This window comes from Tiliqua scincoides, chromosome 4, assembly GCF_035046505.1.
Source record: "Tiliqua scincoides isolate rTilSci1 chromosome 4, rTilSci1.hap2, whole genome shotgun sequence".
NCBI classification, from domain to species: Eukaryota; Metazoa; Chordata; class Lepidosauria; order Squamata; family Scincidae; genus Tiliqua; species Tiliqua scincoides.
Window position 1 is genome coordinate 113553314 of NC_089824.1, and position 21122 is coordinate 113574435.

General features: G+C 46.6%; 1 protein-coding gene across 7 annotated transcripts in view; it reads left to right on the forward strand.

Annotated features, from left to right (window-relative positions):
- Nucleotides 1–21122, forward strand: part of RASAL2 (RAS protein activator like 2) — a 336215-nt gene that overhangs the window by 301333 nt on the left and 13760 nt on the right. For all 7 annotated transcript variants that reach the window (XM_066622767.1, XM_066622763.1, XM_066622764.1 and 4 more), the window contains 3 exons: nucleotides 7884–8018; nucleotides 20135–20337; nucleotides 20876–20963. In XM_066622767.1, the coding sequence (XP_066478864.1) occupies nucleotides 7884–8018; nucleotides 20135–20337; nucleotides 20876–20963 (426 nt within the window). The remainder of the gene's footprint in view (nucleotides 1–7883; nucleotides 8019–20134; nucleotides 20338–20875; nucleotides 20964–21122) is intronic.

Genomic DNA, 21122 nt, shown 5'->3' on the forward strand with positions numbered 1-21122 from the left:
CCAACAGCCTTTTTCAAATTGTTATTCTGGAACAATTTCTCTGTCCCTTAAAATCTAATCTTCCAATCCACAACTCATTAACAGCCCAATCCTGAGCTACCTGGGGCACCCAGCCTTGGCGGCACCGATTTGTAAGTTGTGGATCCTGTGCGCCCTGGACTGCCACGGGCAGCACCTCAGGAGAAGGGGACTTTCTTCCCCTTCTCCTGGGTAAGGTAAACAGCCCTGCACTGGGGCTACTCACTTTACCACCAACCAAAAGGTTGGCAGTAAAGGCATTTGTGTAGGGCGCCAAGCCCCACCTGAACGCTTTGGATCTGGTGAAGCGGTGCTCCATGGATCCACCTCCCTCCCTCCCCTGGCACGCCTCCCACCCATCCCCCTCCCTGTCCCCCGCCTCACCATCACGCCTCCCTGCCGGCCTTCCCCCTCCCCAGAACACCTACTCCCTGCCCCCTCCCCGCTTACCATGCTGGAGCTCAGCGGTTCATGAGACCACCGAGCAGCAGAGGCTGGGTACCCACTGGCCGAGACTGGGCTAGAATGTACAATAGCCCGGCTGTGAGACTCACAAACGTGCCTTACAACACATTTGCGACTGTGCACAGCGGTGCGAAGCCGCAGGACCAAGCCCAGGATTGGGCTCTAACTCATTGTTCTCTCTTTCACGAAGAAAGTCAATAATTGGTTTCCAATTCTTCATAAAATTTTCTGTTGATTTCTCTTTAAGGAAGGTCGTTAGTTTGTCCATTTCTGCGAAGTCCATAACCTTTGTCCACCATTCTTCTATTGACGGAGAGCGTAATTTTCCAATATTGTGCATAAAGTATTATAGCCACACTTATCATATATAAAAATAAAATTTTTACTGTTTTTTCCACATATACCCAACCAAAAGACTTCAGGTTTCAATTGCACATTTGTTCTTAAAATCACTGCTTCTGTGCATTTATCTGTATGCAGTACTTTTTTGTTTTAATACATGCCCACCACATATGGTAAAAAGATCCCTCCTGTTTTTTACATTTCCAGCACTTGTTTGACATATTTTAGTACATCTTAGCTAACTTACGTTATGTCATATACCATCTATAAATCATCTTATAAACATTTTCCTTGATATTGGCATTTAAAGTAAATTTCATATGCTTTATCCATAATTTCCCCAATTTTCCATAGAAAGCTCATGACACACATTTTTAGCCCAACGAATCATACACTCTTTAACCGGTTCATCTTCCATTTCAAATTTCAGCAACAACTTACAAATCCTATAAATTATCTGATCTTCTGATTGTAATTGTTGTTCCAAAATTGATTCCTTCAAATCCATATCTTTTTCTTGATTTTAAATCTTCTTTTCTGAAGAAATAAATATCTTTTCTGATATTTGTACAAATAAAAACCATTGACAATTAAAACCTTCTTCTATTATTTCTTCTCTTACATTGCCCCTGTGTAAAGCTCAATAGATTTCTATATAATAACGATTTATCTCCCTGTGCTGTAGTCAATCCAAAGTGTGCATAATGAGAACATAATGAGTGCATTATAAGAACATAATGATTCTTATATTCAATATTTACTTTCACTTTATCGTGCCATAAGTATCCATGCCAACCAAATCTTAAATCATCTTTAAACTGTCCTTATGCTAGTTGTTGTTTGATGGGCGATTGGAATGCAGTTGTTGTACTGCTTTTTTATCACCCAAAGTTTTCTCCTTCTTCCTTTTTTTAAAAATTTCCTCCTCAGAGCCCAATTCTGTGGTCAGTGGCACGGCTCCGTGCCGCCGACCAAAGTCACAAACACAGTAAGGCACGTTTGCGGGGCTCACTGCCGGGCTCCCGCCAGTGCTAGCCCAGCACTAGCGGTGGCCCAGACTACGCTGCTCGGCGGTCTCCCGGACTGCCAGGCTGCGGAACGGGAGGCAGGGGCATGGACAGGGGCGTGGGGGAGGCTTTCTGGGGAGGGGGAGGCGTTCTGGGGAGGAGGAGGCCGGTGGGGGCAGGGAGGAGGCGTGCCGAGGGGTGGGCGGGAGGCGTGCCAGGGGTGGGCGGGAGGAGGATCTGCGGAGCTGAGCTCCGCAGGATCCAGGGTGCTCGTGGAGGACTGCGCGCCCTACACGAGCACCTTTACTCTACCCGGCGGTAATGTGAGTAGCCCCATTGCAGGGCTGCTTACCTTACTCAGGGGAAGAGGACGAACATCCCCTTCTCCCGAGGAGCATCCCGCGGTAGCACAGGAGGTGCAGGACTTGGCAGCAGCCCTTTTTGGTGCCGCTGAGCCTGGGTGCTCCGGGCAGCTCAAGATTGGGCTGTCAGTCTTTTGAAATTTAGTTGACTCTGTTTTTTCCACGCTGCATTTTTCTGAATGAAGTATTCTCTCATAAAGGCTTTGCTAGCGTCCCAAACTGTTCTTGACTCAGTACCTTTGCACATGGTCACTTCAAAAAACGCTTTTAATTTCTGCTTAGCTTCTTTCATTATACCCTCCTTTTGCAACAATAACTCATTCAATCTCCATCTATAAGTTGTAGCTTGCTTCCTGATGCACCATAACCCCTTTTTCTTATCCTTGAACTTGTTGCATATCCTCTTGTTCTTCCAATCTTCCTCCTCCTCCTTCCTCAAATCTCCTCATGAATTTTCTTGCTTTCTGAACTGTATCCAATCTGAAGGGTTTTTGATGAAATTTAAAAATAACACCTTCCAGTTGTGCCCATCTGAAAATGATCTTCCTCTGCTTTAATGTATCCACCAAAAAACCATAATTAATTCTTTTCTTTAAAATTCTTAATGGGACCTCTGTCAACATGATAATTAGTACTCCATCCACTTTGAGCCTTGATTTTGCATGTTGTTGTAATATCATATCTCTTGATTTTTTTCTTACGAAATGCACTAGAATGCCCCTAGTGATATTCTTCTGTCTTCCAAATCTTGTGTTTTGTTTCCGCACTGTCCAATGAACACTCGAGACAACAGATATGGGAGAAAGGGCAACTTTATTTCATGTTACCAAGAGAAGCAGAGGCTGAGACCTGCAGCATCTGAGGCAGCGAAAGCCCCTGTGGTGCGGGGAGGGACCTCTGGGCGGTACCAGAAACCTCTGCCCCCAGGTGGGCATGCACCCGACTCCAAGTTGCGGCCCGCTGCTGGGGCAGCGCGTCTCATCCATGTCTGTCCCTTAAGGGGAAGGCAGCCGGACCGTGGACTGACCGTGGACTGCACCACCACGAGCCGCTGAGCCTCTGAGGTGTGCCCCGCGGTCCCGGCCAGGGCCCCGTCTACATCCTCGTGCCACCAAGCCCCTGAGGACTGAAATAGGGTTCCGCCCTGCCTATGCCGCCTGAAGGTGCATGCCAAAGTCCCATTCACGCCTCCTAACCCGCACCATCTGCCACAAGGAGGGGTCAGCCTAGCGCTTGACCCCCCCCGCTCCCAAACAGGGGGAGAAACGCCTTAAGGCCGTCCTGCAGGTCCTTAAGAAAAATATCTGCGCCTTCCTCCGACAAATGAACACCATCGCTTGGCTAACCAAGCGACCTGCACTGCCGGGCTGAGGCCCAAGTGCGATCCGAGGAGGGTTGCAGCCGCCCTCTTGCAGGCCCAAAAGACAATGGAGTGGCTGCACATTAATACGCGTACAGGGCTACCACAGTGTCCTGCAAAATGAAAGCAGAGATGTTAATGCAAGGTATCCCTGCTGATGCTGCCGCAGCTTAACACGCACCCCGGGCCACCACAGCGTCCTACAAGATGAAAGCAGAGAGGTTATAGCAAGGCATCCCCTCCAACGCCGCCCAGAACGCCAGCGTCACTAAAGTGAACCGTGCAATACTGGTCGTGAATGCCATTGTTCACCGATGTCCCCATGGGGTAAGACACTTGGTGAATGAGGCCGTATACCCCAGGGGCCTTCTTAGGCACCACCCCCAGCGGAGAACCTAAGGTCAGGCAGGGGGAAAGTAAGAAAAAGGGGGGGCCCAAACTCGCCCCACACCCACCCCTTGGTAATCGTCCTCTAGACTGTGTCCTCCATGCCCGTGACTGACTTCAGGTTGCAAGCTAAACTCACGCCCTTGGGGTGTGGCAAGCGGACACGGAAACCCTGAGTGAAACCCTCCCACAGGAATACAGCTGCAGCGCGATCAGGGCACTCGCGCAGCAGCTCAGCCAACATCGTCAGCCTAATCGGACTTGTCTTCTTTGGAATTGGATGCGTCACCTGCACCTCCTCCCTTCTCCAGGCCTGAGCCTCGGTGCCTAGATCTCCTGTCCTGGTAACCCTTCGGGCAGGAGGTAAGCGGGTGGTCGGCACCGTACAGTTGTGCAGGAACGTACAACTTGACCTAGAACAGTGCCCCGAGGAGGCATACTCATAGCAGATACGCAAGGGTTGAACCCGTTGGCCTGGCGCTCCCGCCTGAGGCAGCCCCGCCAGGTGCGAACTACTGCTCCTGGCAATCAGGTGACCGCTGTCGAAGCGCTCACCCCCAGCAGCCCCACCCGCCATCACGAGTTGAATCCACAGCTCTGAGTTCTTCCTTTCCCAGGAAAGCTGTGGGTTATTCCCCACGCGCATGCGGAACTGCTCATCATAGGCCAACCAACCTGCACCTGAGTATCCCCTAAAAGCCCTGTGAATCAAGTCCAAGTATTTTGCTAGTGCCGGGCCCTTAGACAAGTCTCTCTGCAGCACAACCCCCATGTAGATGGTAAACCCTGCTAGCCAATTGGTCCAATTGCGATCAATTTTGGGCTTACGTAACGCCTGATGTTCCCAACTGCACTCCCCTGGCCTAATCTCCGGCTCTGGCTCCCTGTGTAGGAGGCTAAAGAGGTCCACATACTCGCCCTTCCATATCCTTTCTTTAACTGCCGGGGCCAGATGATCCCCAAGCCTCTTTCCCGTATGGCATGGGGGGAAGAGGGGGAGCCCCTGGAACCACCGCCTTGGAAACTGGCGATGACAGGGGCCATGCGCCGGCCGCCGGCCCGGCCCCTCTCTGCACAGGCAGCCCAGCCTGCCAGGCCTGGGCAGCAATGGCCGGCTGTGACGCTGAGCAAACTTCTCCTTGCGCCTGTGGGAGCTCGCCCGGCCCTGGAACAACCGCAGGGCCCCCGGCACTAAACTGCCCTGCAGATATGCAGCCTGCTGGGCGGCCCAGCCCTGCGGTGAGGCTGGTTGTCTGCCCTCCGTCAGCTGCATAGAAAACAACTGGCGGCAGGGCTGTGGAGTTTCCCCAACTACCACGGGGAATAATCATTCTATCGTTTATCCCTTTTATCTCTGTCTTAGTTTCTTTCTATGCTGCATCTAAACGTGACATATCTTTCTGCATCTCGGCTTTTATCCCTCGTAATTCTTGATGTAATTCTTTGAATTTCCCCTCTGTTTTTTTTTCTTCTAATCTATCCTGCATCTTCTCCAATAATTCTTGGATATTTTACAAATTTAATTCTCTCATTGGAGATTTCGGAGGGGATTTGCCTTTTTGCAACTGTTCAAGAGTATTAAGCCTCCTTCGTGTAGCCATTACTTCTTTATTTGTAATTTAAAAGTTCAAAATGTTGCAGAATCCAGCACAAATTGCTTAATCCCAATTTAAGGAATTCAATCAACCCAAAGTCACCACTAGATGTCAGCATTATCTTCCCATGAATATCTTAAATGTTTTTACCAAAAAAAGAAAAAATGTTCCAGATAAGTAGCTGAGAAATATTTCCAGAATGACAACAGAAAACCACGTAAATTGTAAACAAACAGCAAAGTCAGTCTTTCCTTTGTTCACAACTTACTGACAACAATCCATAAAAACAAGTCCCTTTTCATCTTATTCCCAGTATTTAGAGTCATCACTGAACAATTAAACTCTACTGCATATCTTCTATTTCGTGAGTAAACTCTCTCCTTTGCTGTAATCTCATCTGGAATTTCTATTAGTTGTTAATTCTTTAATCTTTAATTATTTCTTATTCCGGCTGTTGGTTTCACTTTTGTCTTTTAAATCCGCATGCTCTCTCTTTATCTCCTAAGTCCATTCTCTGCTACATGCCCTTGAAAAACAAACTACTTGGAGGAGGTCAGACACTTTCTGTCTGCTTCTTGAGCTTGATGTTCTCCGTCTCCCTCACTCAAAACTGTTCAAAACCCTCAGAGTCTCCGCTCTAAGGGCAAAGAACAGGAGTGTTTTGGAAGATTTGTGGTTTAACTTAACACACACCCTTTCCATCCAAGGGTATCTTGTTTTCGTCTGCAGACATACCCTGCTGATGCAGAGCTGCAGCAGGATTACCAGTTTGACATTCCTCCTGGCCAGGTTTTGTGCTTTGAATATGCAATTAAACTGTGCTGAGAATTTGCAGAACTGGTTTTCCAGAGCTCACCCTGCATGCAGTGATGGGGCTCTTGAACAAGCTGCACTGCTCTGAAAATGCGTGTTTGTTTTCTTCACTCTAAGTGGGGTGGCTGTGCTCATAAAACCATAACAAATGTAGACTAAACCTGCTTCCTGCTGCAGTCTCATCCTTCTCAAAACAAAATCCAGGACTCTCCAGGTTCTAGAGTCCTGACAGCCTTTCCGGTCAAGCCAGATTAAATGCAAGTGCCCTTGTCTTTCCTGAGCAGCGAGTTGGGGGGGGGGGAGCTCATGTTAAACATTCTCTTTCCCTTGTGCCGTGTACCCTGCAAAAGAATGGAAAATGATCTCCAGCAGTAGTGGCCTGCTTTTTGCACAGGGGTGAGTTAATCACAGCCAGCTTCTCATACTGGGTAAGAGTCTCTTGTTGCAGCCTGTTGCATCTTTGTTTTGCAGTACTATAAAAATCTTTCCTTCTTTCCTTCATCCTAAGGAGCTTCATGTTGTAGGGCAGATCTCTCAAAGCATAGTTTAAAGCAGTAGAGGGTAGAATCACTCAGTAGTAGTCACCCATTGTAACTCGTGATGTATTTCCATGTAAAGTATCATATACACTGAGGGTGTTATATAAATCAGTAACAATAATGTGTAATCCAAACCATACATTGACTTAAAAAAGCTTCCTGAAATCATCAGATGCCATTGTTTATTTCGTATAGTCATTGGGGAGGGGGAGTATAATCTGATAACTTTTAGAACATAAGAACAGCCCCACTGGATCAGGCCATAGGCCCATCTAGTCCAGCTTCCTGTATCTCACAGCGGCCCACCAAATGCCCCAGGGAGCACACCAGATAACAAGAGACCTCATCCTGGTGCCCTCCCTTGCATCTGGCATTCTGACATAACCCATTTCTAAAATCAGGAGGTTGCGCATACACATCATGGCTTGTAGCCCGTAATGGATTTTTCCTCCAGAATAATCCATTTGAACCTGCATTTTAGGGTCTGTCTGAAAAGTGGCTATTTGGTAAGACATTGAGTACATTCAAATGGTTCAGCCGTGTGTGTGTGTGTGTGTGTGTGTGTGTGTGTGTGTGTGTGTGTGTTGCTTCTCTGTAGAATCGGAGCGAACAAAGCCATAGTTTCCAGTGGCACCTTTGTTGATTGTTTCTTATGTCTGACCTGAATAATGATAATGTTGAATACCACATTGCTCCCTGGACAATGGAGAGGAAAAACTCAGAATTAATTAATCCTGCCTGCATCTGTCTGCTGCATGAATAAAAATGCTTAGTATTTATATGGCACTTTTCTGAGTGATATTTACATAGGAATTGGCCCTGCCCTATGCTTTCTTCATTTGCATATTACTGGAGTAGGCTGAGACCATGCAATGGGAAACGATTCCTACACAGTTCCCAATTGATTGTTCATCTTGGATATGGTTGAGATAAACTCCTGAATGAGAGAGTTCTCCTGCCATACAGTAACACAAATCTCTGTTCTTTGCTTGCAGATACAGTCACCTGTGGACTCTGCCACAATGTCCCCTGTAGAAAGAACAGCTGCCTGGGTCCTAAACAATGGACAGTATGAAGAGGAAGAGGAAGATGTTGAGCAGAACCAAGATGAAGCCAAACATGCAGAAAAGGTACTGGCCACATGCCTGCTCTGGTCCCCGGCTACTCCCTTTAATCCCTGAATGTGCTGACTTGCTCCAAGAGCATCTGCATTCTTCAAAACACTTGGCTGGGTTGAAATTGTACATTCAGATATTTGGCATACTTTCCTTCTCATGCACCTAGAGGTTTTGTTTTTGATGCTGAAAGCAGCAGTGACTTTTCTCCAGTGGAGGAAGGGTGCATTCCTTAGTATGGGTTTGCCCTTGTGTTGCTAAGCAGGGTCTAATCAAGTCACATGACCTCCTCCACACAGAGGGCTCTCATTTCCCAGTTCGGCCTTGCCTTGTTGGCAAGAAGTTGCTAGTCACTTTGCTCCCTCATTCTGAGGGACTGTTTCACTTTTCTTTTTCCACTGAAGTAAATTGTTTTTCTACTTTTCTCCTCCTCCCTCCTTGAGGGGGCCAGTCCTTTAAAGCACTGGAGGGAAAATGCAGTGAAGCTCCCTCAGGGGCCCACTTTGGCGGTGGGGAGCTTAAATGTTTTCATGAGGCACTTTTGTGTCGGAAGCTTCTCGGCTCCCCAACATTATTTTTCCCCGAGTCTCTCAAGCGGCAAAGGCAGTGACAGTCCAGAAGATTCTTGGTGCCCACTGCCTCTTTCTCCAAGTGCTGCCCGCGACTCAAACGGGTCCCAAAACTTCACACCTCACAGCTGTTGTGGCGGAAGTGAAGGAGCTGACAGGCCTCCTTTTGCCCACGCTTTGAGCTCTGCTCATTGGGGACAAGGAAGGCACCTTCTATAAATAGAGTGCCCATCCTGCCCAGCACCCCCAAGCTTCAGTAATTGACCTCAGGCCTCTGAGGCGAACCTCTCGGGCACCATTTTCCTTTTGCATGCTCTGTCTTGGACTAGTAGGTGCGAAGTACGACACCCCCCCCCCATTTTACCTCAGGTAAATGCTAATAATGGCCTCAGTTGACTCTGCAGGCTCAGCCTCCATTACCTCAGGGGAGGGGAGAATTTGGCTTCTCAGGCTCAGCAGGGGAGGCACCCATTTCTCTAGGGAGGATCCCCGTCTCTCAGGAAGCCATGCTATGTTGTAGACCCAGAACCTGGTAGGCAAAGCTGTGGCAGAAAAATTAGGCCCTGCAGCAGAACCTGGGCAGGAACCTCGGTCACTGAGCCCCTGAGTAAGAAAGCTAAACGACCTGAGCCTTCCTCGGACTCCTCGCTCTCCTGCCATTTGGAGACAGAGGAATTGTCCCCCAAGTGCTAAGTCTTCCTCTTTATGACATCCACCAGGCACAAGACTCATAGCTTGAAGGGGTCTGGGGGTGGACGGCTTGATGAGTCAGGCTCCTCAGAGGTCTCCTCCTCAAGGGAGAAGAGCAAACTGTCAGGAGAAGAGACACCAGTGTGTGCAACCACTTAGGCTCTTCCTGTGGATGCTTTCCTTAGATTGTGTCCAGGGCAACCAGAGCTCTTAGCCTTAATCCAGAGACTGAGCCTCTTCTGCCACTCTAACAGAGCTGGGGCAAAGTTTTTTGTTTCCTCAGGGCCCTCACAAGACAACAGAGGTTCCCTTCTCTGATGTATTTAAATCTGTCATGCACACAGAGTGAGCAGTGCCTGCGCAAAAGAAGCACACTCCAAAATTGATTGGTAAGCTTTATTCTTTACCACAGAAAGCATTGGACACTGCAAATTTCCAAAGTAGATGCACTGGTGGCTGCTTTATCATCCCATGCCATCATTCCTTCTGAGAGGGAAAGGGTCCTAAAGATCCATGCAATAAGAGAGTTGAAGTGACACTTAAAAGAGTGTTTGAAAACTCCTCATTTGTGCTCAGGGCTAGTGCTGCCAACGCTAATGCCCAGGGCTACTTATTACTGGGCAGAAAAACTAGCTGGTCCTGACTCTTTTCTCCCCAAGCCTGGGACGGATACTTTAAAGAAGCTAGCTCTATCCACATTCTTGGCTGATGCGTCCCTCGATGCACTTCAAATCAGTGCACGTTCCATGACCTCTTCCCTAGTTGCCATGCACAATATCTGACTTAGGCACTGGGACGAAAATGCAGCATCCCAAGCCAGACTTGCAGCCCTGCCCTTTATAAGCGATAAACTCTTTGCAGAGTTCTTGATCCTGTTTCAGTCAAAAACAAGGATAATAGGAAAATATTGCCTACTAATCGCAAAAAGAACATTAACCCTCAGCATCAGTCTTTTGAGGCCAAGGATGGTCTTTTCACCCCAAAGGACAACCTGAATTTAGAGCTCAGTTGAGCAAATTTATTTTGCATCACCACACAGCAAAGTCCTCCAACTTTCCATCTTGCAGCCAGTTCTCTAAACAGGACAAGGGCAGAACTACCTGATGCTATGCCACTCAAAGACCCAGTGCTGGTGGGGGCAATTGAGGAGACTGGTGGGGGCAAGTTTGCACACTGGTGGCCCGCTGTGTACTCCGATGTGTGTATTCCGGAGTCTACTCGGTATTTTTCCTTGTTTAAAACACAGCTTTTCTGGATCTCAAGTGGTTAAACTGTTTCATAGTCTACCACAAATTTCACAGGAAAAATATCAAATCAAAGAGATCCTTGGAAATTTCCTCCCCATCAAGATCTCCTCTCCCAGGGGGCCCCTCTTTTACCCACAACCTATGCAGTTCCACCTGACTGTGTGGAGTTTGACAGGATAGGACTAACTCATCTTGGCTACTCTTGATTCCTGCCTTAATGGCATCTAGACACCATTCCACTTACAAAAGTTATAACATCTGGAAAATATTTAGACATTGGTAGCTCTACATTGCTTTTTCTCCATCCAATCCCAGTGTGCCCACAGTCTTGGACTTCTTATAAAATGGCTTGGACAAAGGCCTGCAGACTAACACCACAGACAGGCTGCAGCCTTTCAGGGCATCTTAGGAATGGATCTATTGAGTAGCCTATCAGGGCTCCATAGAACTAAAATATTTCATCCCCACATGTTAACCACATGTTAAGAGATTCCTGAGAAGCAATAACTCTCCTGAATCCTCCTCCTGTCAAGAGAATTCCTACTGGAACTTTAAAAGGGTTTTTGCAGGCTCTCACTGCCCCACGTTGCAAACCCCTGGCCAAAGCTCCTATATGAGAAATCATTTTTGAAGTTTCCTTTCTGGTCAGAATCACTTATGCTCTCAGAGTTTCAGAATTGATTTCCCTATCCATGCTTCCTGACCTTTGTGTGTTCCATAAAGAAAAGGTAATACTACGTACTGACCACACTTATTCCCAAAGTAAACTCTTTATCTCATAGAGAGCAGGAAATCAGTCTTCCCTTCTTTTGCAACAACCAACCCATCCACAAGAGAAAATCTGGCACAGGTTGGATGTAAGAAGAGCACTCCATTTTTATATCTAACATACCAAGCTGCTTCATAAGTCTGAAGCTCAGTTCATTGCCTTTCAGGGAAGCTCCACAGGAAAGAAAATCTCCATTTTCGCATACTGGCTAGTGGAATGCATAATAAAGTGCTATAGAGCATCGGAGCTCTCTCCTCTGGAGGGTGAACACAACCTCTCAGAGGCGTGGCTATCTCAGGTGGGGCTACCTTTGTGAGGTGTATTACAAAGCAGCGATGTGGACTTCTCTCCACATCTTCACCAAACTATCTTTTTTTTGGCGATTCCGTAACCTTTATTGGCATTAAAACAATAAATTACAACTGCAATAATAAAAGCCAGCATAATGGCTGTGTGGCCCACAGGAAAAGTTGTAGCAGGGGGCCAATAAGGAAAAAAGGAGGGAAAACAAGGGAAGGCATACGATCAGGATGGGGGTTTTAACTTGGAAACTACGGAGAGAAATTCTGCTACTACATTGGTAGTGGCCACAGAGTAGTCACTCAGGAGGGCAAGTAAGGGATCCGTGAAAGTACCAGAAAGAGAAGAGAGCAAGGGATACAAGTGTGCTTCTCGAAGAGAAAGGTGGGCTGGGCAGCAAAGTAAAATGTGGTCCACAGTGTCCGGTTCTAAAGAAAAAAAAGGATATAATCTGCAATCACGCGGGATGTTGGAGAATCTGCCAGAGTGAACGACTGAAGGGAAGATATTAGATCTCGCAAGCATAAACGCTCTCCTCTTAATAGGGTTAATCAACATGTTGAAATAATTAAAGGGACGACCAAGTGACGGAAGAAGGCCGAAAAACTGAGGAGAACAGGTGGGGTTGAGATTTGAAGAGAGTTGGTTGAATTCAGATTCCCAGAGTTTGGATTTGATAATTGAATAGGCGCTATGGAGGTTAGCGTCTGCAAGAAATTGAGGGGACAGGTCTAGTTATAGAAGTTTGGAATCAATGAGTTGGAACCACTTGGAGAGGTAAGAATCCTTTAAAAGATCTTTTAAGAGGGACTCATAATGAGTACTTAAGTGTAGATGGAGCCAGAACTTAAAGGTAAGGGACCACGTGATGGTGGAGTGGAGGTGGATCCCTAGTTCAAGCATAAGGGTAGCTAGCCTAATTAAATTAGGGACCCCCAGAATTCATCTAAGGAAAGAGGCTGCAACTTGGTCCAAATCTTAGTTCGCAGCCTCAATCCAGATGGGGGCACCGTACAGCATTTGGGAGAGAATTTTGGTTTTGAATATGTGAAGGGCAGCAGGGACATACTGATTGCCACTGGTATAATGAAAACAGGCAATCGCATTTAAATGAAGTGAAGATGAAGAAATAGCAGATTTTCTGTGATGGAGCCAACTGTGATGGAAATGAAAAATAATCCCCAGGTATTTGAAGGTTTGAACTTGTTGAAAAGAAAGATTACCTATCTTCCAGGGGAACAAAGCCCAAGATTTAGCGAAAACCAAAATTTTCATAAAGAAGGATGGGAAGGAGGACACCGTTGAGGAAGGGAGGGGAATTCTGGCAGCTAGATAAGTGAGAGGGTAAATCTGCCAAAAATAAATTGAAAAGGAGAGGAGCGAGTATACAGCCTTGGCGAACTCCTTTATTAATGGGAATGTTATCAAATGTGGAACCCAGGCCATTAACGTGAACCCTACAGGAATTGGATGAGTGGAGGCAGCGAATTAGGAAAAGAAGACAGGGATCTATCCCACAACTGGCCAGTTTGTTCCACAACATGGCCCTGTTAATAGAATCAAATGCTCCGCGGACGTCTATAAAGGCCGCGAAGAGTTTGGCACCATGGTGGACAGAATACTTCTTGGCCAAGTAGGAGAGCAGAAAGGCATGATCAACAGTAGAGGCACCTGGGTGGAAGCCAATTAGTTCTCTACCCGGTAGGGCTTTGGAAAGAGCCCAAGATGATAATCTGGCGAGTAGATATTTGGAATAGAGCTTCCCTATAAAGGCAAGAAGGTTAATTGGTCTATAATTGCCTGGGTGGGAAGAGTCACCTTTCTTAAAGATAGGGATGAGGGTTGAGGAAAGCCAGGAATCTGGGGAAAAAGATAGGGATGAGGGTTGAGGAAAGCCAGGAATCTGGGAAAAGACCGGTTTGATTAATTAGGGTAAAAAGATTAGATAAGGGTTCCGACCACCAAGAGGGGTTGCTGATTAAAATTTCACTCAGATTGTCATTGGGGCAGGGGGCTTTCCCGGGTCGCAAGGTGTTAATCAGCACTACAACCTCATCAGGGGTAACGGGTGGTCATTTTGGGAGATTTAGAGGGGTAAGAGTAGAAGGTTCACAAGAGTCAGTGGCAAAGAAAATTCCTGAAAAATGGGCTACCCAAATGGATGGGGAGTTAGGGGGAGGAGCGTTATTGAAAGGAGGCGAGTTGCTACGGATAACTAAAGACCAAAAGGATTTATGATTATTGGATGAAATTGCCTCATAAAGTTGTAGCCATTTATGCTGGGCAAAAGAATGTTGTTGTTTTCCAAGAGGGTCTGGCAACATTTCCTCAAGTGGAAATAAGGTCTTAAAGAGGCAGGTGAGGGGTTATGGCGTACTAGAAGACTGCCTGACTCGGCTCTTGGCTAGCCAACACCCCGAATCAAACCAAGTAGGAACATGGTTGTTGGAGTGGGAGGGAAGAGAGGTTCTGAGAAACTGGGTGATTCAGAAAGGGAATCATAAGTTAGGATGGCCATAGAAGGCAAGTCAGTCTCTGACAACGTACGTCTTAAATTAATAGACACATCCAGGCTAGTCCAGTGATAATAAACATCCTCTAACCTAGGAGACCATTTAAGACGGGGTGGAGGCTGTGATAAAGGTTTCTTAGGCGAGATCTTGAAAAAGGGAGGGGCTAAGGATAGTTGAATAGGCAAATGGTCAGTGTCAGAACGGGGATTAACAAAGAAATCAGGGAGAAGTGGTAGGAGAGCCGGGGAGGCAAGAGCATAATCTATAACACTTGTCCCCCTAGGTGCAAAATGAGTAAATTCACCCGGGATATCCCTTCCGGTAGGACCATTGAGAATGACTAGATTGAGCTCGAGACAGAAATCGATAAGATAGGGGGCATAACTATTGATAGCAAGGTCTTTAGAAGTTCTAGCGTCCTGGAACCAAGGGGGGAATTGCTCGTCGAGGTCCCAGTTCATGAAGTGGGCCAGGGCAAGGTTGCTTGGGCCCAATCTAGTGTTAAGATCACCCATGATTAAAAGGAAAGCCATAGGCATGGTAGCCACGTATTTTTCAGCAGAGGCCTTAGCCTCATTCCAAAAAACATGAGGGAAGGGGTCAGAGGGAGGCATATATACAGTCCTGAGCTCCTTACATTGGAATAAGAAAGCCTGAAAAAACCGAGATTGAGAAGGGAGGGGGGATAGAGAAAACCCAGAGGAGGAACTAAACAAACAACATAGGCCTACACGGGGGCAACCCATTTGCTTGCATTTGAAAGCAGGAAGATGATAAGAGGTGAACCCAGAGATGGTTAACAGAGACAGAGACTAAGTCTCTTGCAGGAAAATGATGTCAAAGAGGGACAGATAGTTGATGAGATCTTGATCCAACTTCTTTTTCTCTCAGCCATGTTCCATGATACCGGCTTGAGGGTGGGGGTCAAGTCTCGGGAGGTCTGGAAGGTATCTAATAGTCAGCAAGAGGGGTCAACGATGGTTGTACAATTGGTGGAACCAGAAGGGATTATTTCCATTGCCGAGGAGTACCCACTTGCAGGGACTTCGACTGGCAAAGGAGGCGAAGAATTTGCAGAGGTAAGTGACTGGCTGAAGGCTGGAAGCGTCAAAAGGGTCTCCATAGTGATAGAAAGATTTGCCAGATGCTTGTCACTGACGCAATGCCAAACAGCTACAGACCCCTTAAAATCTTTTTGGAGGTTTTATTTACATAGTTACAAGCCAAATCAGTTCAGTTTTGGATACAGATGTGCACTCCTTCCTTCTCATCTTGCTTCTCAGAGAACTACACTCAGAAAATCATATTAATAACCTAAGACAAACCATGTGACGCTGTATGTCACTTCCATCTCCTTATTTGGCATATCATGCCACTGGTACATGGTTCCAGCTCTAACTAGGAGGTCATTTTGTTCTGAAATCAAGTGTCCTTGGCCCACAACTCTGGTTACACAAGCTCTTGGAATTCCACATGTTCTGTCAATAATTATATCTTTAGGTCACTTTAACATATCGACATAATCTCTTATCTTTTACGGGAAACACCAGTCTTTGTCTTGGTTCCTATTTCAGTTATTTTTGTCCAAGAGAAAATAAGTTAACACTCTAAAATCTCTATCAATAGAAATAGGCAATCTTCCCCCCTCGGAGCCTATAAGATCATAGTTCGGGGGGGTTCGGGTTGAGTTGAGGCATCAACAAGAAGAAAGGGACCACCTTGGGAGCACCTATCCACAATGCAAATAGGAGATAGAGGAGCAACAGGGGAGGAAGGAAAAGCACTCTCGTTGAAGGCAGGTGGTACGACTAAGTTGTCACAAACAGGTGATGTCCTCGAAGGACGACTGGAGACCACAGAATCAAAGGAGCAGAGGTTGGAAGGTGGGCCAGCCGGGCAATCTGAAGCTTTCATTTGAGAGTCATTCAAAGCACCGGAATTGGTGGAAACATCCATCAAAGGGGGGGGGGTGTTGAGCAGAAGTGATCGATCCAAGGAGTGACCATGTTGGATGGTTTTAGGCAGGAGAAGACTCACGGTAGCGGTATTCCTAAAATATCTGGGGAAAAATGCCTGCTCCTTCCAAACTTCTAGCATGTGAAAACAGCAATCTTGGAATATAATCAGAATTAAAGTGCAACACGAAGCAGTCTAGACGCAGGGAAGAAGACAGTCTCTCAATCTTGAAAAGGTTGATAGTAGATGGAGTTACTTTCAGTAACTTCAGATGGCTTCAGTACTTCAGATGGCTCTTGGCCAGATTGATCCGAGACCAGTCAGGAATTCTTCCTTTGAAGGTAGATATATCAACTGCGCATTTGGGTTGATATATTAGGTGAGAAGTAGTTTTGGGAGGAGCAGGGACATGGGGCTCCTCTGGTAAGGAGGTGGTAAGAGTCTGAGGGACACAAGACTTAAGTTCAGTAAAGGTATCAAGATGAGCAGAATACATCATAAAGACAGTTTGATGCAGCCCCTTTAAGAGATCGATACCATGGCCCAGTTGAGAAAATATTTGAAGCACAGTTTTAGCAGTCACTGATGAGTGCTTCGTTAACAAATCAGGCAATTCATGGCTTGTGGGTGTTCCATCCTCAGAAGTTACAACGCCAGGCAACTGTAGATGTTGCTGGTTCCCCTGGGGTATGTTGGAGGGGGTATTAAGCTCCAAACAGGCAGATGCAGGAAAGGAGGGGGATAGGCTCTGTGGTAAAGCAGTAGGCAATGGGGGTTGGGAAGGGGGGAAAAAAGCCTCAAGCCTTGACTGCTTGGTATTAGGCAAAAGCACGCCAGTGTCAGGGTTCCCAGGGGAGAGTATTCTTTTCCCCCCCATTAGAGTAGGGAGGGTAATGCCAGGTAGTAAACAAGGAACACCCACTCACAGTTCAAAGTATGGCATCTGGAAGAACAATCCACTTGACAGAGATAGTAATACTCCCCTTTAGCTCTTATAAATAACCGAAGTCAGTCACAACAGGTTTGGGAATTGTTCCAAAAACATGATAATGTGATGGAGAAGAAAAATAAAACTGTCAAAGAAACTGTTTCTTGAAAAACAAGAAAAGAGCGATAAGGATAGCGGAGCTCCAACTCCGGCATCTTCTTGGCTAGGACTCCCCACGTGACCTCCCCTCCAAACTTTATCAAATTGATACTGCTGGGAGAAGGATTGTTGAAAAGGTCCTTAATCCCTAAGCGAAGGTCCCTATCTCCCACCCAGAGGGGGTACTCCTCTTGAAAATCCAGTACTAAGGAATGCACCCTTCCTCCACTGGAGAAAAGACGAATTCCTTACCTGGGAAGTCTTGTTCTCTGTGGAAGGGTGCATTCCACCCACTTCCTAAAATTGGGGACATTCTCTCTCCTTGGGATTTTTGAGGGCCAGGAGAAAGTAAAGTCAAAAACCTTTATGGGCATAAATAATAAAACCAGGGTGTCAGAAAAATGTCCCTATACATTAATTAGACTCAACTTATTGAGTCAATTCTTGTATAAATGCAATAAAGTTACTTTGCCAATGTTAAAATCTCATTCCTGCTGGTTAGTAACTGGACGGCAGATAGTAGGGTACTTTCCCCTCTATTCCCCTCTCTTATTCTATACAACATTTAACTTGACTCAAGGCTCTTCCTAGTTTCTACTTCTGACTGCACCTGGAGATTTATTTTCCTATCAAGAGTTACTGTAGCTCGACATACCGTCTGGGAAGTGAGAGCCCTCTGTGTGGAGGAGGTCATGTGACTTGATTAGACCCTGCCTAAACACAAGGGCAAACCCATACTAAGGAATGCACCCTTCCTCCACAGAGAACAAGACTTCCCAGGTAAGGAATTTGTCTTTTCCAAAGTATGACTTCTGTCTGTCCTTCTGCATGAATGATGGAGCTGAAGTACAAATTCTTGAGTAGCTGGCTTCTGGATTTGGGGACCCTGAAGCAGGCCCAGTCCAAGGGAAAAGGGCTCTTGAAAGGTCAGGGAAATTCCAGAAGCATCATTTCTGCTGGTGCCACACCATGTCCTTTTCAATTTAGAAGCAGAGAGGAGAGGCAGCAGTGGTGGCCATTACCTGAGCCAGCCATCTCCTATGGGAGTGAATTCCTGAGAAGAAAATGACTCAAGCAACCAAGCTGAGGCATAGGACAAATTCTGTTGTTTTTAAGCCACAAGTTCCCAGGAACAGGCACCCTGTTTCTCCCTAATCTCTGTGCAAGATTGCACATTTTTATACTCATCATTAATTCTGAATGTCAAATTGGAACTGTGCTCTCAGTTGCTAATTAATTGTTCAATCAATCATTAATCACTCAATCCCCAGTTCATTCAAAGAGAAAACATTGTAAGTGTATAGAAAAACATGCACAAAAACATGCCTTTTTGTCACCCTAATTGTGTGTGTAAACCAGGCAAAACAGAGACATTATAATGCCTTCCTTGAATTGTTTAGTGCAGGGGTGCCCAATATGTCGATCTCGAGCTACCAGTCGATCTCGAGGCGAAATGAGTCGATCGCAGGCTTCTCTCCCATCCACGCATCCCTAGGAGTGAGCCCCTGGCAGGCTTGTTAGCCCAGGGAGTGAGCCCAGGGAGTGAGTCCAGGGAGCGAGCCTAGGGAGTGAGCACCTGGCAGGCTCCTCCCTGGGAGAGGAGCTGATGGCAGGCTTCTCTCCCATCCACGCATCCCTGGGAGTGAGCCCCATTGACTCTACTGGGGCTGACTTACCTTTCCCCTGCTTTTGCACTGGTATGTATGGAGATCTGCCCCCCCCCCCAACTTCCATCTGTTGGTTCTGTGTGCAAGGGGTTTTGCACTGGTCTTGCTGTGATGTCTATACAGAGATCTTCCCTCCCCCACACCTTTCCCCTGCTTTTGCACTGGTATGTATGGAGATCTGACCCCCCCAACTTCCATCTGTTGGTTCTGTGTGCAAGGGGTTTGCACTGATCTTGCTGTGATGTCTATACAGAGATCTTCCCTCCCCCACACCTTTCCCCTGCTTTTGCACTGGTCTGTATAGAGATCTGCTTCCCCCCCCCCACTTGTATTGGAATCGAGGAAGATCTGGTGAGGAGGTAGATGTGGTGTCAGCAGTGGCCCCTTTAAGGGTAAGGCCTGGGCATCCAGCAGAGTGTGCTGCACAACTGCAGCCACTTGAAGGCAATAGGGCCCTCAGGGATATAAGAGCACCTGAGGCAGGAAGGGCTCCACTTATTTATGTGAGTCAGCCTTTTCCTACATGAAGATCATTAAGTCCAAGTACCATTCCACCATGACTGATGAACATTTGGAAGTGTGCTTGAGGCTGGCTGTCAGCAGCTACTGTCCGACTATGCATGATTCACTTCAGTGCAAGTCATCAAAGTAAACTCAAGTCATTACAAAAAATGTTTATAGTTAATTATGTTGTGTTGTGCAATATTGGCTCATGCCAATGCAAGGTACACCAACATACATTGTACACATAAATGTTATGTTATGATGGCGCAAACATTGTAAAAAAACTCTGGTAGATCTCCGGGCCTTGCTGGGTTTCAAAGTAGCTCTCGAGCCAAAAAAGTGTGAGCACCCCTGGTTTAGTGCAATTTCCTTAGGTTTCCTCATTGGGGCCCCACTAAATCTTAGAGTCCTGGCATGTGGCCTTACTGTGCAACCTTCTGGAACTTCGGCAGTACAAGGAGCTTTAATCACACTGTGCAAACAAATCCTAGATTGTTTAGTTGGAATAACTTATACTAGTATAAACGTTCCATAATAGATGCAAAGCACAAAATGTTTAGTTCCAACATTTTTGACAGGGATTGGAGAAGAAAGGAAGTTTGGGGATCTTAAAGCATGGGCTATGCAATTTTAGAAGAGGTCTTCAAAGTCTTTACATACCAATGTGGGGCTTGAACTGGAGCCAAATCGTATCCCACTGCTAATCACTGAATTGTGTCTCATCTATAACCTGTCCACAGTTGATCATAGTGGGTGGCTCTGTGCATCCCCTGCCCTGCCCCATTTGTGCTCTTAAAAAAATATTGTACATTGTTCTGCCAATCTGCAGTATGAGCAAGAGATCACCAAGCTGAAGGACCGTCTGAAAGCGTCAAGCCGGCGATTGGAAGAGTATGAGCAGCGTCTCTTGGTGCAGGAGCAGCAAATGCAGAAATTGTTGATGGAATACAAGGCCAGGCTGGAAGACAGTGAGGAGCGGCTTCGAAGGCAGCAGGAGGAGAAGGATACCCAGATGAAGAGCATCATCAGCAGGTAAGGAGGGAGAGGCTGGCAGGCTGGAAGGGAGAAAGGCTTCTCTGTGCTTTATAACCTGAGCATGTAATCTCAGGTGAGCAACTTCCCTGCAAAATGCAACCATACCTTGCCAAAGGGGAAGTGGACTTCATTTGAGGCAGAAGGAGGTGCAGGCACTTGACAAAGGTTCATGCAAAGAAGCTGCCACAGGAATGGAGACGGAGCACTAGAATCCACTTCTCAAGGACCCCCAGTGCTAGACCACACTGTCGAAAGAGAATCGAGAGACCTGAATTCAGATGTCAGCTCATCTTTTCCTCTTTTGGTAGCTAAGGTGTTTGGCTTTGAGTTGAGGCACTCCTCTTTCCTTCAATCAGCTGCTTGAAAGACTTGGACCTGACCCAGCTACAGTTGTTGGGTGAAGAACAGAATGGAGTGCTTCAGGGCTTCCTTCCTTAGTCAATTGCTGAGCTGATTTTTATGTCATTTTTCTCCTGCAATGCCCCAAATACACAGTCAGATTCTTTGTTTCCTAAATATTTTGCTCCTCTCCTAGGCTAATGGCTGTTGAAGAAGAGCTGAAGAAGGACCATGCAGAGATGCAAGCAGTCATTGACACAAAGCAGAAAATAATAGACGCACAGGTAAGTAGCGTGTACCATCCCCACCGTTGCCCTCCCTTATTGTGCCTTGCAAATGCAGTGCGTTGAAGCTGCTCCCGGCAAATGCCCAAGGCAGCAGGGCAAGGCACAGGCAGTCTGCTCCTGTTGCCTTAAACAGCCTAGAGCATGTCAGGGTCAAGT